Source organism: Epinephelus lanceolatus, chromosome 22 (assembly GCF_041903045.1).
Source record: "Epinephelus lanceolatus isolate andai-2023 chromosome 22, ASM4190304v1, whole genome shotgun sequence".
NCBI classification, from domain to species: domain Eukaryota; kingdom Metazoa; phylum Chordata; class Actinopteri; order Perciformes; family Serranidae; genus Epinephelus; species Epinephelus lanceolatus.
In genome coordinates this window covers 28,628,597-28,643,750 of record NC_135755.1, presented here as the reverse complement: position 1 = coordinate 28,643,750, position 15,154 = coordinate 28,628,597, and the positions used below count along the sequence as shown (strand labels likewise).

At 40.3% G+C, this 15,154-nt stretch overlaps 2 protein-coding genes and 1 long non-coding RNA gene across 5 annotated transcripts in view; 2 read left to right on the top strand and 1 right to left on the bottom strand.

Moving 5' to 3' along the window:
* Nucleotides 1-934: 934 nt before the first annotated feature.
* Nucleotides 935-3,030, top strand: pop7 (POP7 homolog, ribonuclease P/MRP subunit). The gene is made up of 2 exons (XM_033609681.2): nucleotides 935-1,078; nucleotides 1,916-3,030. Exon 2 carries the CDS (start codon nucleotides 1,950-1,952, stop codon nucleotides 2,421-2,423), a length of 474 nt encoding a protein of 157 aa, XP_033465572.1. The 5' UTR covers nucleotides 935-1,078; nucleotides 1,916-1,949; the 3' UTR covers nucleotides 2,424-3,030.
* The window catches only part of epoa (erythropoietin a), a 23,466-nt gene continuing 10,662 nt past the window's right edge, over nucleotides 2,351-15,154 (bottom strand). The window contains exons 1-5 of one of the 3 annotated variants that reach the window (XM_033609679.2): nucleotides 14,445-14,552; nucleotides 8,252-8,382; nucleotides 8,019-8,105; nucleotides 6,070-6,234; nucleotides 2,351-4,693 (exon numbers count right to left, since the gene is read on the bottom strand). In XM_033609679.2, the coding sequence (XP_033465570.1) occupies nucleotides 4,541-4,693; nucleotides 6,070-6,234; nucleotides 8,019-8,105; nucleotides 8,252-8,382; nucleotides 14,445-14,523 (615 nt within the window). In that variant the 5' untranslated portion in view covers nucleotides 14,524-14,552 and the 3' untranslated portion in view covers nucleotides 2,351-4,540. Of the gene's footprint in view, nucleotides 4,694-6,069; nucleotides 6,235-8,018; nucleotides 8,106-8,251; nucleotides 8,383-14,004; nucleotides 14,313-14,444; nucleotides 14,553-15,154 lie in introns of those variants that run through there. The other 2 variants (XM_033609680.2, XM_078163761.1) reach the window with 2 other exon arrangements.
* LOC117246037 (uncharacterized) overlaps nucleotides 14,340-15,154 on the top strand; it is an 8,982-nt gene continuing 8,167 nt past the window's right edge. The window contains exon 1 of the long non-coding RNA XR_004500674.2: nucleotides 14,340-14,567. This is a non-coding gene — a long non-coding RNA (uncharacterized LOC117246037). The remainder of the gene's footprint in view (nucleotides 14,568-15,154) is intronic.

The following is a 15,154-nucleotide window of genomic DNA, read 5'->3' as shown; positions in this document are numbered from 1 at the left end:
ACCTTTATTGATCCCACAATTGAGCAATTCCAGTGTTACAGCAGTCAAGGGGAAAGAGTCAGATTAAAGATTTCAAAATTTAAACTTAAAAACTTAAAACTTAAAAACTAGGCATGCAAAATAAAGTACAAAAATACAAGAAACAGCGATAAATAACAACAACAACAATATTAATAATAATAATAATAATGATAATAATAATGAGAAGTGGATAAAAATGAGCAGCAGTGAATGAAAATGAGCAGTGGATTAAAGAGAGCACATCTAGTGCAAGTGATTGTATGATGGTAAAATAAACATGATTAATATTATAAAAATGACAATGGATAATCACATACTAATTTCTTTTTCTTCTTTATTGAGTTTATTAGAACATACATCTCAAGCACATAGAAATGCGCAACACAAGACAATATAAGGTCCTGAATAACAACATTTACGTTTATATAAACAAAAGAAATACAGTCAGGAGTAAAGTACACTGAATTTAACAACATCGAAAGACATACAGATATTAAGTTTTGACAGCTTTTCTATTCTCACTGTTTGAAATATTGGAGATGCTGTTTTTAATTTCATTAACCAGAGCAGGAAAGAAGGGTTTACTGTTTGAGTAGCTGTATGTTGTGTTTTGTTATGTCATGTCTTAATTTGTAAACTTGAACCCATGATTTGAAAGATTTTTGTTGTGTAATTAATGAAATTCTGAATGAAAGTTTTACAAATGTCTGCTTTGATTCTTTCATAAATTTAATAAATACATTATATAATTATATATAGGTAATAGTATGCATAGTTATAATATTTTTCCATTGTTCAACATAGGCCATTTAGGTAGAAGCATCAAATATATGACAATACAATAGAAAATAAAGAATTTTGTTTTACTTTTTGTAGTTCTTTGATAATAGGCTACAGTATTCAGTCCCCGGAGAGCCACGTGACCCCCGCTCATACTACTTCCGGGGCACACGGAAAAACAGCTTAAGGTATGCTGCTGCTGCTGCAGAGATGCATGTAACCCAGACGTTAGCGATGACATAAGGCACATTTTCATACATTAACGTTTCTTCTGAAGGTAAGTGTGCTCATCGTGTGGGTGAATTACTCAAAGTATTGTCGCTTCACCGTAAATTACACAGTTAGCTTACGTTAGCTTAGCTGAGCCACCGCTTTTGGGCTCAGTAGTTTTGGCTAGCTAATGTTTGACTAGCTCCGTTTGTGACCTCAGTCACATAGCATATTTTTATTGAATTCAAACGTTAGTTTTACTCCCGGTAAATAATTTACTGCTCCTGGAAGATATGAGACATCTGTAACGTTATAGTTACACAACTGACAAAGCAACCTGAAGCTGGATGACAGCGCTTAAAGCAGCGTGAGCTAATGTAACTGATGTGGCTAATGTTACTCTGCAGCTCTGTTTTGTTGCTGACAGAATCATGTTGAGACATACAGTTATGTCTGTTATGTTTCTGAAGTAATAACAATGCTCTTCTTGTCGCGGTAAGATGCCACTTGCTGCTGGTTAATAATTTATTTTTTCAATTTTGGTTTGGTCGATGAAATAATAGAAAATAGGGGAAAATCCCAATCAAAATTTCTCAGATGATAATGTCACCAAATGACTTGTTTTCTCTTACAATCAGTGCAAAACTCAAAGACAATAAAGTTCACACTTATGGTTAAAATAAAAAGAAAAAAGTGGCAAATCATCACATTGGACGAACTGAGGGAATGTTTGGCATTTCAACTAAAATAGTGGTCATTATTCTGTTGGTTGACTCTGTTGATCGACTGATGGATTTACAGTTGCAGTTTTACATATCATATGTTTGTTCACGTATCTTTATGCTTGCTGTAAGATTTCATGACCATATTTAATTAACTTCTTTCTGCTAACTTAATTTTCCAGCTTCCTTATTTGGTCCCAGCTGCTGCCTCAGCACATGTATCCTCAGAGAAACATGACAGAGCCACGCAACCCAGGCATGTCCTCTATCCCTCAGACAGCCCCAGTGCACACCGACTCCACTCCTCCGGCTGTAGAGATGGACCCGGTTGAGTACACCCTTAGGAAGCGCCTCCCTCGGAAACTCCCAAAGAGACGTAACGACGTCTATGTCAACATGAAGACTGATTTCCGTGCTCAGTTGGCACGCTGTCAGAAGCTGCTGGAGGGTGGGGGTCACAAGGAGATCTGTGTCCACGGCTTGGGCCTGGCCATCAACAGGGCTATCAACATTGCCCTTCAGCTACAGGCCAGCAGCCAGGGGGCACTGCAGCTGGCAGCCAATACCTCCACAGTTGAGCTCGTGGATGACCTCGAGCCTGAAGATCCTGATGAGGCTGGGGAGCCCATGACGCGTACACGAAACAACTCCGCTATTCATATCAAGGTTTTCTACCCTGACCCTCAGTGACCTGTATAGAGGTATGTCAGGCAGAGGTTCGCCATGAGTCTTCATTGTCTGGTCTGGACTGTGTGTGAGGACACTTATTATGTCAGCAGAAGAGGAGTATATAAATACACTGTATGGAAGTTGGGCCAGAATTACTTGACTAAATATATTAAGCCTTTTGTCATGTGTTTTGTCAGTTGCAAAATGTTGCTGTTGTTCATTTTTCACTTTGCATGTCTTGAAGTAACAGTGGTGTTTGCCAGGTGAATCCTCAGCTGAATACATGTAAACATGGCTGTGCCAAATATTAATCTATCTCTTAATTTAAAGGTCCAAATAAGGGGCTGTCTAAGTGTTTACAGTTTCATGTTAGTCTGTGGTTTTGTTTCTTTTTTTTCCAAAGACAGAAGTAACTATAAAAAATGAGGAATCCTGAGTTCTCATTTCAAGCAGGTGTTGGTGTAGTAAATGTCCACTAGGGGTCAGTAGTCTAAATCTTTTTGAATTTGGTTTCAGATCATTGAACAGCTGGTGGTGTTCATGCTCAATAACATGAATATGTAATGGACAGTTTTCAGGACAGTGTGTTTGATTTCTTGACAAAAAAATAAATAATATAAAAATTAAATTGAATGCCAGTTATTTAAGAGCAGTTTGTGATAGCAGTTTGTATTCAGCATCTGAAGCGCAGAAGCTTGATTGTGAACTCCACGGATCTGAACTAGACCTAGATAATGAATGAAATTGACAGACTTCCCGTTGTTGTGTTTCCATCTATCCTTTCTTTATCCAAGAATAATATTTTGTATTTAAATAGCAAATTATACAGTGACGGGACAAAACAACAGGAAAGAAAACATGTACAAACATCCTTAAAAACATCTTGCACTTGCACAACAAGATTTAAAAATACGGAAAAAACAAGGAAGAACATTTGACCAGTCTGAAAGAAGTGAGCATCCATTTTATAGAAAGCCTCAAGTTCCCAGGACTAACTAATTGCCTGCCTGCCATTTGATGACGAACAATAGCGGGAGGGAAGAGACAGTGTTAACGTCAGATTGTGGAAAACTACTTGCAATTACAGCCTCACAGGATGTTAAGTGTAAAAGCCAAACAGCATTTTTCCGGGCAGACTGGCTATCAGTGTGTGGAGACTGGCTGAGTGTTGGTTAGGCAGCAACGAAAACACAGATAATGACAAAACAGCTTCACAGTTCCCATGTAACCAACCACCTCCTCACTGACCTCTTACTCCGTCATTCACTGTATCTGAACCTCTGAATTGACGTCTCAGTCCTTTGTTCTGTTAGTTGGAAGGAATATGTAATACGTAAATAACAGCTAGTCTGGTACATAGCAGCATGCTTTTTGCAAATGCTGTCAACAAACAGCTTTGTAATTGTGCTCAGTGCGAACTTGGCAGTGAGAGCCCAACAAAAAACTTAAAGATCCAATACTAAAAAATACAAAGAGTGGAGCTTAGAAGTAGAAAATCTGTATAAATAGTAATCACACAACTCTTAAAAATATATAAAAATATTAACTGAAAACAAACCAAGAGAAAAGACTATTGTTCCTGTGAGGCATAGTTGAAAAATGTTAAAGGCTCGTGGGGTGAGGCCTCATTCATTTGCCTTTTTGCAGTGGTATTGGAAATGGATGCCCTGTCGCAACCTCGCAGTCCTCCAATTTCCTGGTGCAATCTATATTTTCTGGGTGTTTCACACCATAGGGGTTAAACTCACTGGAAACATACACACCACTTACAGATTTAAACTTGCAGTCTTAACTCACACACACACAAAAGTCCATCCACACACAAAGTGCAAGAGAGTGCCAGTAGAACAGCGATTGGAGCAGTGCTTCCCACAGGCCTCATTTTGGTCAGTTTGTGCTTCACCATGTCCATGTTTCACATCTTGATTCCAAGGTGCAATCATCTCCTGTCCATCCAAAGCCTCGCTGGGACAGTCCTCTCGTTTCAGCTTCCTCTGCTTATATGAGGATGGCTGTATCTTCCTCTCTTTCCACACTCCACGCTTCCAGCAGCCAGCGTGCAGGTCAACAGTATCAAGTCCCTCATCTTGCCTTCGGGAACACAACTTAGCTTCGCCTGGAGTATAGAGATCAGCTGATCAGCTGACATCTTGCTGACAGGCCTGTGCATCCAAAAGAAGGAGGCGCACTTTGCCGCGCAGGAAGTTGACGTGGACTTGAAGCAAATCTGTTGCAGAGGACACCCTCCATGTTCCCTCAAGAGCCACTGTACTTGCTGGCGGGGTATATTCCTGAAAGACAACACAAAGAAACATGTTGCACGTGTCTTAATTTGTAAAATTGATCTTCTTTCTCAGTGTTTCTTATCCTTTTAATGAAAAATCAAAAGCCTGTGCCACAACATGCTACTACATCAACAGCTGCTACATTTCCCCGCTGTAGGAGTACGAAAAGCTACAGAAATCTGCATCTGATTGACAAGTTTTATGACATTTCCTTTGGCCTGTAAAGTCAGAACTTCAGACATCCACACATTCCCACGCTAGAAATTAGGGCTGTAACCACACGATGATCTGGACGGATTCATCAATTCAAGATAAACAATCTAATATCATCAATGCAGAGTGAAAACCAAAACATACCATCATCTCTAAGATATGCCTTTAATTTGAAACTTCCATGGCATATCTGTGTCATTATTTCCGTCCAAGCACACCTCCTACCCAAAACATTCAAACAGCGCTAGCGGCCTAGCACCAAGCAGACAATGGTAATCACCCAATAAAAATGCAATACGGATATGAACTGGTATTATCTCATATTGATTGCAGGCCGCTTACTTTGTGATATCAGGAAATATCATGTCATTGTCCAAAGAATCAAGCATATCATGATGATACATGTAAGTTACACTCCTAATAGAGATCTTACCTTATCTTGGAAAGAACTCAAAATATTCTTATGTTCATCATGTCTCAGCATCCACAAATTCATGTATAATCTTTCCAGGCATAGTAAGTGTTCTTTTTTTTATTTAATATTTGTCTTGGTTTGCATGTGTAAGAACCCTGTTAACTGTTCTGATGATGAAACTTTTGTTTCAGTGACCCTTGAGCCTGGACACAGGCTGCTCATTCAGTGTTAGTTTGTCCACAAGGCCTCAGCTTGGATCTTATTCATTTTAAAAACTGTGACGCTGCAACTTCAGTAATCTAAGAACAAGCTTGTACAGCAGCTTCAGTCCCCACAGCCTTGTCACAAAAGACTTCCGGATGCACTTCTAGAGAATGTCCCATGACATACCTCAGTTTCTCTGCTACCGGAGTAAACGCTGTTTTTTTCATTATAAGAAATTCAATCTGAGCTCAAGTATGACCACTATATCTTAAATAAAGTCCTCTTAAATATACTGAACAGGCAAGTCTCATTTAAGTGTTTGCTACATGACTACATAAAAAGGTAGGATATTAACTTGTTTATATGTGCATCCACAGAAGTGAGCAGAAAGAATCCAGCAAAATTCTGGAAAATATGGATCTGTGTTGGGCATTGATTAACTGCTCTGCCTTTATTCTGAAGCAACAGAGATTATCAAAATATCTTTCTTCTGCACCTCCTGAACAGAAATCCAAGCATTTGTAAATAATCTGAAGATGCTGTAACTCACCTGGATGTTGAGGCTCCGCAGTACAGCATTGATGCTGAGCAGATTTCTGATGGAGTTATCTATGTGGCTGTGCAGTGCTGTGTTGGTGACCGAGGTCCGTAGCAAGTTGAGGGCCTGTTGTAAGAGCCATAAACCAGACTGCACCTCCTGGGCTTGCTCCAATCCCTTGCCAAAAAAATAAAGAGGGCAAGAGTTTAAGTGTCTCATTATGGAAGTGATACAGAACAAAGGAAGCACGTAATCAGCTCTCCCACTAGAAATTGCCTAGAGTTCCAGGTCGCAAAAAAAATGACTGATGCACAGAGAGAAACATCTAAAACTAAGCACAAAAAGTAAGGACATTTGTGTTTGGTAGATTTTTTTTTTGTTGTTGTAACAATGCTTTATGGCAATAAATCTTATACCGTTGGAAAGCCTGTTTATTTCACTTTTAAAGGGTGCCACATTTGTAAGGAACATGCATTTGTGGGATGAGCAGCAGAGCTGAGTGTGTGGGTTGCGACCATGAAAAATTTGCCAAATCTTCTCTGCCAATGCCAAACAGTTTTTTTTTGCTGTTGACTCTTGTTTGGCGTTGTTTGGTGGATTGGATGATTGAAGTCTGAAGAAACAAGACACATTGGCAATTTATTAATTTAACAAACAGGAGCCTCAGTGGAAGCAGTGGAAGAACCATACACAGCCACAACAGCCTGGCACCTCCTCCTCACCAGCCTGGTCACACACTGCTGTGAGGTGGCATTCCATTCTTCAACCAGAATTTGTCGCAAGTCAGCCAATGTGGTTGTGTTGGTCACTCTGGCACAAACAGCACGCCCAAGCTGATCCCACAAGTGTTCAATGGGGTTGAGGTCAGGACTGCTGGCAGGCCATTCCATCCTCTTCACTCCCAAATTCTGGAGGTAGTCTCTGATAAACCCCGCTCTGTGGGGGTGAGCGTTGTCATCTTGGAGGATAGAGTTCGGTCCAAGACTGTGGAGATATGGGATTGCCACTGGTTGCAGAATTTCATCTCGATATCTCTCTGCATTGAAATTGCCTCCAATGACGACAAGCCTCATTTTTCTAGTAGGGGAGATGCCGCCCCACACCATCACACTGCCTCCACCAAAAGATGTTACTCTATCAGTGCAGCAATCAGCAAAGCTTTCTCTGCGTCTTCTCCACACTTTGACCCTATTATCCAACTGCCATAGGCAGAATCTGGTCTCATCGCTGAACATAACATTCCTCAACATGTTCAGGTTCCAGTGCATGTGTTGCCAACACTAGCGCAAACAGGCCTGACGGTGAAGGGCGGTCATGGCAGGCCTCCTGGCAGCCCTATGAGACTGGAGACTGGCTGCGTGCAGTCTGTTCTAGATTGTCTGGGCAGAGAGCCGTCGGCCATATTGTCCTGCAAACCTTGACTGCAAATCTGTAGAAGACTGCCTACAGTTCCTAAGTGCTGACAGGATGAGGAAACTGTCTTCTTGGGGTGTAGTCTTCTTGGGACGCCCACTTCGTGGTCCCCATCCTCTGTTATATGAAACTTGGCCTTCAGTTTGCAAATGGTACTAGGGCTCACTCCAAATAATGCTGCAACAATAATGAAGCTCAAAACAAGAGTCAATAGCAACAGCGAAAAAGCTGTTTGGCATTGGCAGAGAAGGTTTGGCAAATTTTTCATGGGCACAACCCACATACAAAGCTCTTCTGCTCATCCCACAAATGCATGTTCCTTTCTAATGTGGCACCATTTAAAAGGGAAAAAAACAGGCTTTCCAACGGTATAAGATTTATTGCCAAGAAGCATTGTTACAACAAAGAAATAATCTACCAAACACAAATTTCCTTACTTTTTGTGCTTAGAAATATAAAAAAAACTATGATTCTAAGAGGATGTTTGTGGTTACAGAATTAACTTCCAAAAGGCATCAAAGTTCTATGAACTTGTAGTGGATACTTACATTTTTCTTCTCCCAGACATCAAAGTCGACTCTGGTTTGGGGAACAGTGACAGACTCGGACAGACTACATCCTTCTCTACATGACTTCTAAGAAAACAGGAAAGGTATCATGTTAGTGTTAAGGGTACTTTTATCCATAAAAAGTCCAGTGCAGGTGTTTCCAGACCACAACAACTCTACGGCAAGCTTCACCTGCTCTTAGATCTGAGTGCATGCATACATTTTCCTCTCACCATAGCGACTTCTGCGTCTCGTGCTTCCTTAATGAAATGGTTCAGGACCCTCAGGTCACAGATTGGCCTAAGTGGGGACAGTAGACCTGGGCGGGTCCACTCCAACAGCATCAACAGCAAGACAAGCAGTCCTGCAAAGATACATAAAGATACAAATGCCATCACTCAAAGGCTGTTGAGCATCAAAACAGAATTAATACAAACTGAATTGTGTTTGCAAGTAGCAAATAAGCAGCAGCTGTATGTGTTTATGTGGACTAAATGTTGTCATGATAACAGACTGACAATTTGATATGAGGGAGCAAAACAGTTCATATCCTTTGCAGAACAGCCACTGCTATGGAAAGTCGCTTCATGTGTCTCACTTATCTGCATGCCTGTCTGTCCAGCTTTAACTATTCTGAGTTTCTTCTTCCTCTGGCATTTTAATTCAACAAGTATTTTAAAGAGTACAGTATCAATACAGAGACTGTGATAACCACACTTGATGGATTTTATTGGGCAGGACTCCTCCGACCAAAATGTCAGCCTTCATTATCCTTTGAGGATTGTGTATCATTTTCAGCCTGGCTGGAACATTATCTTTAATAATATATAATACGGTTTGTTATTACCGCTCAATTCAGACAGAGTGCCTGCTATGTTAAGGTACAGAAATCCAAGAACTGTCAAAGACCACACAAACTTTTTCACACAATTACAGTTTCTTAAGTTGTTGATGGTTTTGTACTCAGACACAAAGATTATGGTCCACACAATAAAGCCAATGAGAAATGTTAATCAATAAGCAAAACAGAGGCAATACTTTCAGATTCATTACACAGGCCAGCTACTGAACCATGTGAGATCATTATATACACACGTGAATATATATCTGGTGACATTTTCCTGCATCTCCTGAAAGGTCTGCCTCCAGGGGTAATAGCATATGATTTTTTTTTTAATCTTTGAATTCACTTGTATACAAATACATAATCCCCAGCACTAATGTCTTATGATCTATTCAGATCCAAAGGTTATCAGATAACCCCAAAAAAATTATGAGAACAAGTTCAATGAGTTGTTCCAATTGATACCAGTATCGGAAATGCCTCCAATACTGACAAAAATGCTGGGTCAGGTATCTGCAAGTATGCAGGTCTATGTACCAATCCAACTTAATTTTTTAAGAAACTTAAACATAGTTTCACACCTGGTAAAAGGGCTTTTCGGAAATCACTTTTTTTGCTGCTCTTAAACAGCAGCCTTTACAGCAAGTTTACAAGCAAGCAGAACTAATTTCTGGTAAATAGCAGAACGTGGGCCTTTAGCAAAATATCAGCAATTTAGCAATATTTTACACTGGATAGAAGAAAGTTCCATGGCATTCATTATCTGTGTGCCTAGCATTCTGAAAACTAAACTGACGCCCACAAAGTGTTTTCAGGTAGCTGTTACCTCAGTTCGTCATGTAATTGAGAAATGGCAGTTAACAGGAACTGTGAAGGTCACACTGAGGTCTAGAAGACCAAGAAAACTTTCCGAGAGAGCTGCTTGTAGGATTGCTAGAAAAACAAATCAAAACCCCTGTCTGACTGCAAAAGACCTGCAGGAAGATTGCACAGACTCTGGAGTGGTGGAGCACGGTTCTATTGTGCAACGACACCAGTACAAATACGATCTTCATGGAAGAGCCATCAAAAGAAAACCTTTCCTGTGCCATCACCACAAAATTTAGTGTCAGAAGTTTGCAAAAGAACATCTGAACAAGCCTGATGCTTTCTGTGAAAAAAGTCCTGTGGACTGATGAAGTTAAAATAGAACTTTCTGGATGCAATAAGCAAAGGTATGTTTGGAGAAAAAAGAGTGCAGAATTTCTTTAAAAGAATATCTCTCCAACTGATAAAAAGGGAGTGGATCAATCATGTTTTGGGCTTGTGTTGCAGCCAGTGGCACGGGAACATTTCGCAGGTAGAGGGAAAAATGGATTCAGGTAAATTCCAGCAAATTCTGGGAGCAAACATCACACCATCTGTGACAAAAAGGCTAAGGATGAAGAGAGGATGGCTTCTACAACAGGACAATGATCCTAGACACACCCCGAAATCCACAATGGACTACCTCAGGAGGGGCATACTGAAGGTTTTGCCATGGCCCTCACAGTCCCCTGACCTAAACATCATTAAAAATCTGTGGATAGACCTCAAAAGAGCAGTGCGTGCAAGATGGCCTAAGAATTTCACAGAGCTAAAAGCCTTTTGCAGGAAGAATGGGTGAAAATCCCCCAAACAAGAAATGAAAGATTCTTACCTGGCTACAAAAGCATTTAGAAGCTGTGAAATTTGCCAAACGAAGTGTTAGCACTGACCATGCAGGGCGCCCAAACTTTTGCTTCATGTCTTTTTCTTTTTTTGTTATTTTGAAAGTGTGATAGATTGAAATTAAAAAGTAATCTTACCTAAAATATCAACAAAACAAAAAGAAATGTCATCTTTAACATCATGCCTTTTGGAAATCACATCTTCAACTTACTGAATGATTCACTGTAAACAAAATTTTGACCAGGGATGCCCAAACTTTTGCATGCTCCTGTATTTGCTCATGTTTTGCAAACAGTTTACCATAAAGTTATGGTACTGGATCAGTACTCCGTATCAGTCGATATGCAAGTTCAGGTGTCAGAGTCAGAATATCAGGAAGGAATCCACTGGAACATCTCGATAAATCAGCTGCTTGGGGATCAGTCTTTCACATTGCAGTTGATATTACATAAAAGACATTTTTGTATATAGGTGTGTTTTGGGTCCGTGTCATGTGAAACCAGCATGATAGCATGATTCAGCATGATTAAGCAGTATCTCATTCATTTGGTTTCATGCTTGCATCTGACACCTACAGTAATTACCCTGTGATATCCTGGATTGTGAACAGAAACCTGCAGATATGATGACAGTGCAGAAATGACTGTAACCTTGTTTAACTCTTATTTAGAACAGAGTAGCCCTAAAATTGGATCAGTATTCAGCCTTCTTGAGGAATTTAGATGTTACTTCTGAGAAACTTCTAACATCCATGGAGAGTGCAGCACACTCTGAACACTGGGTAAATACTTAGAAATCAGAGTGGTTGTACTGTTGTGGGTCATGTGGGCATCCAGACTCCTTGCTCTGTGCCACATACTGAATGCACTCTTTCACAGCAGTCTGCGTGTGTGACGCAGAAGGATAACTGAAAATACAGATGATCTTTTCCAAGTAGAAAGGTCAGATACAGGCTAGATTAAGTTCCCAGACACCCAGATAACTAGCATAAAGTAAGATGAATGGAAAGAGAGATTACACTAATATGGTAGATTTGCTACCACCTTAGGATAATAAGAAATACAATACAATACCATTACTAGAAGTACACTAGCTGCAGCCCTTTAAGAGGTCAATGGCATCAGCTTAACCTCCATGCCCCGTTTTCTTTAACGTCATGGAGCAGACTGTTGATGGCACATAGGATCAGTATGTGTTTATAACTTCACATCTGACGCACACCAACCAGGTCTCACCGAAAACCATCTTTAAACTGTATGTACATGGTAATAGTTATGCACAGTGTCCCATACCTTCACAGTGTCTATTTTGAGCATGAGTAACAATATTGCAGCCTCTGTTTCCCCCTGAGTACACGTTTATAATTCCTGCAGGCCTGCAATCTAGTAAATAGGAATGCACAGGCAGATACATGCACATAAATAGGGGCTGTTAGGTGTTTAACAGTCACTGGTACTTAAGGACATGTATTTTCAAGAAGTCAGTCATAATGAAAACTAACTGTGAGCATCACAGGAAATGAATACTGAATGGGACTAATTACAAAGCATTTCACACAGGAAATAAATCCTACTACACTGAGCCTGTTTTCATCCAGTTGTTTATTACATGGCTGCTCCACTTTACTTAGACACAGATAAGTTTACTATTACACTTTCGTAAATTTGCCCACTTTAAAGTAAATCACAAACTTTAAATCTTGGTGCATATGGTCTTTTCCAGACCTCCTACGATACGTTTATACAAGCCCTGGAGGTCTTTCCACATCTTTCCACAAGAGCAAAACTTCAGATCAACAATGTGGTCGTAAGTGTACTTATGTACCGGACACACTTAAATAATCCTTCACATATACCAATTTATATAGCAGTTTCAGATTCAAAATTATGTCTGCACAGACAACTAATGGCCTCCTTTCCATTCACTCTGACATTTTGTAATTTTCCAAAACGAGGCCACTTTAAATACCTTTAAATAAGTGTGTGTGACTCAGCTTGAGGATTATCGCTGACATTTTCACCTCCACCACTGCCTACGTGAGAATGCATCAATCTAAACACATACACACTCGCTCTCTCTCTCTCTCCCCCACTGCATTCTGGTGGAATTTAAAGTCCAGGACTGTGGCCAAACTAAAAGTTAACACCTTTGTCTGCCATCATCAGCTGCCAAAACCATGTTGCTATTTTAAATTGGCAGCAGTAGTCCTCAAGTGGAGGTGCTTTAGATAATGGCAAGCTTCACTGCAGGTATGTGACAGATGCTTTGGAAAGATGGCCGGATGCTCACGTGAGCTGATGCCTTTGACATGTGCTGTTTAAACAGATTCGGGTCAAACAGGTGCACAGACAGAGCTCAGCGATCTAAAACTAACTAGTTGATATGGTAGTAATGGTCAAATGTCACAGAGGGCTGATACGGAGATACTATTTAAAGTACACCTCAGGTATGGGATGGTTTCTTTTGAACGCTTTGCGACCTCCTTTCTATTTTGAAGGGGTCTTCCCCATGACAAAGCGCAGAGTTGTTAATAAGTAGCTATCAGATGACACAGGTGTGACATAATTTCCTGTCAAGCTTTGCTGGAATCCCTTATAGCCGTAAGCCTTTGATAACCCTTGCGCTTTTCTGCTGACATAAGTATGTGACAACTGTACTAAAAGGTGCAGAATCAGCTTTCACATTCAGTGCCCTTAATGTTTCAGTATGCTGTGTCATGCTAGAGAAGGATGACTGAGGATGTGTTTTCCCAGTGAACAAGACAGAAAAAGAAACTGGTTGTCAATAGTCAGCAACTCCATGGGAGAATGTGTCATCATCAGTGGCTTACAGTAACAAGAAACAGTGGGAATCAATCCCCTAACTCCAACAGATTTAGTGCCTTGCTCAACTCTGTAGGTTCAGCACCAACATGATGCCTTGCATCAGCAGCTTCAGAGAGATTGTGCCCATTATTGGGTTTGTCCAATGTTCATCACCTGACAGTAAATTGGCTTTATTTGGAAGTGAACTTCTATATCTTAAATTAGGCTACTTACTGCTATTGAGAGGATTATAGTCAAGCAGTATAGTGTACAGCAGCTTTCTAGGAAATAACATTACACCATCTATTCCCATGAACTGTGGTGAATAAATACTACAAACCTGAAACATGCAGAAATAGTTTTTATAGCATGTATGTATGTTCTATTTTGGCACAAATAGGATCATAAATTTTCGGAAAACAGGCATTTCAAAAAGAAAAAGACATCCAGAGAGGCTTTAAATAATGTCAAGATTCATCATTCACTCACAGACACATAGGGCATGTGTATACTGAATAGCTGCGCACTATGTCCATATATCAGTAACGTGTTAAACGTTCTAAAATAGTGGGCATATAGACTGATACTGCACACAGGCAACGCACACAAAGTTAGGCACAAGACGAGATAATATTACGGGTGCTCTTACCTCTACCTCTTTTCTGCAACATTCGCAAACAGGTGCCGCATCTTTTAAAAACATTGTGTGTTTAAACATACGAAGAAGCTTTACGGCTCAAGTTAAAGGCGCGGGTCAAATCCAACAAGTCCAACATACAACCAAGTGCGCGGCTCCCAGCGCTAGTCCGACCGGCGTGTGGGTCCGCGTCAAAAACATGTGTGCTGCTGGTGAGAGCTGTCACCTAACAGACCTTGCATCACTGCTGTGCTTTGGCAAAACCTTTTATTTACCTCCCCTAAGGATATAGCGATAACGTGATAGCCCGCAAGGACGAGGACGCGCCTTTTTACGCACCACGGTGAGCGATAAAACACCCCATGCATGCAGTCCCCCTTTGCGTAAAGCGTGAAAATAGACTAACTAGTAAAGCCGGTGTACAGAGAAAATAAATCATGTCCATAACTCACTGGGAAACTCCATAGCGGTATCCGCATAGCCCCTCACAGGGTCCTCGTGGTTTGGCCCATAAGTCCGTCTATTGCCCATTAATTGGAAACGAAGCTCTTTTGTGGATCTCCTGCACTTATCCGGTAGGTGTTTCTAAAAACTGATGCTGTTTGATTTTTTATTGATGACTTTGAAAATAAAGTTGCATTGTTTCTATGACAATCTAATCTGCCCCCTCCCTTAAGACAAAAAATAGTTTTCTTTCATTGTTATCCAAATAATAGGCTATCCCTGTTTAGCCTAATAAGTAAATAATGTCTAAAAAAAAAAAAAGACGCGCGGAGACTTCCCATCCATTGTTCGGATGATTTTTAGAAACACTCATTACAGTAGTATATTTTCAAAAACACTGATGTAAATATTGAAAAAACTATCAAAAGACCTGTTTAACCACAATTACCTAAAGCTAAATGATTGCGTTTTTAATATAGGACTGTCAGTGGTATCTGTCATATGCCAGGACACATCCCGTGACCACGGTGGCAAAATGATGCCACACTGAAATCAAGGTTTGACATTACTAAAAACGTTTTCAGCAATGTGGAATTTGACTTTATTTGTATGATTGTATAATTGATGTTGCAGCAGAGTATAGAGTATATATTTAGTATCATGTAAATGCTTCGCACAGGTACCAACCCCCACCCGTGACACACATCCCTCACCTGCA

Excerpts from the sequence above, each read along its gene's own strand:
- pop7 (XM_033609681.2), top strand. The coding sequence starts at position 1,950 with ATGTATCCTCAGAGAAACATGACAGAGCCACGCAACCCAGGCATGTCC.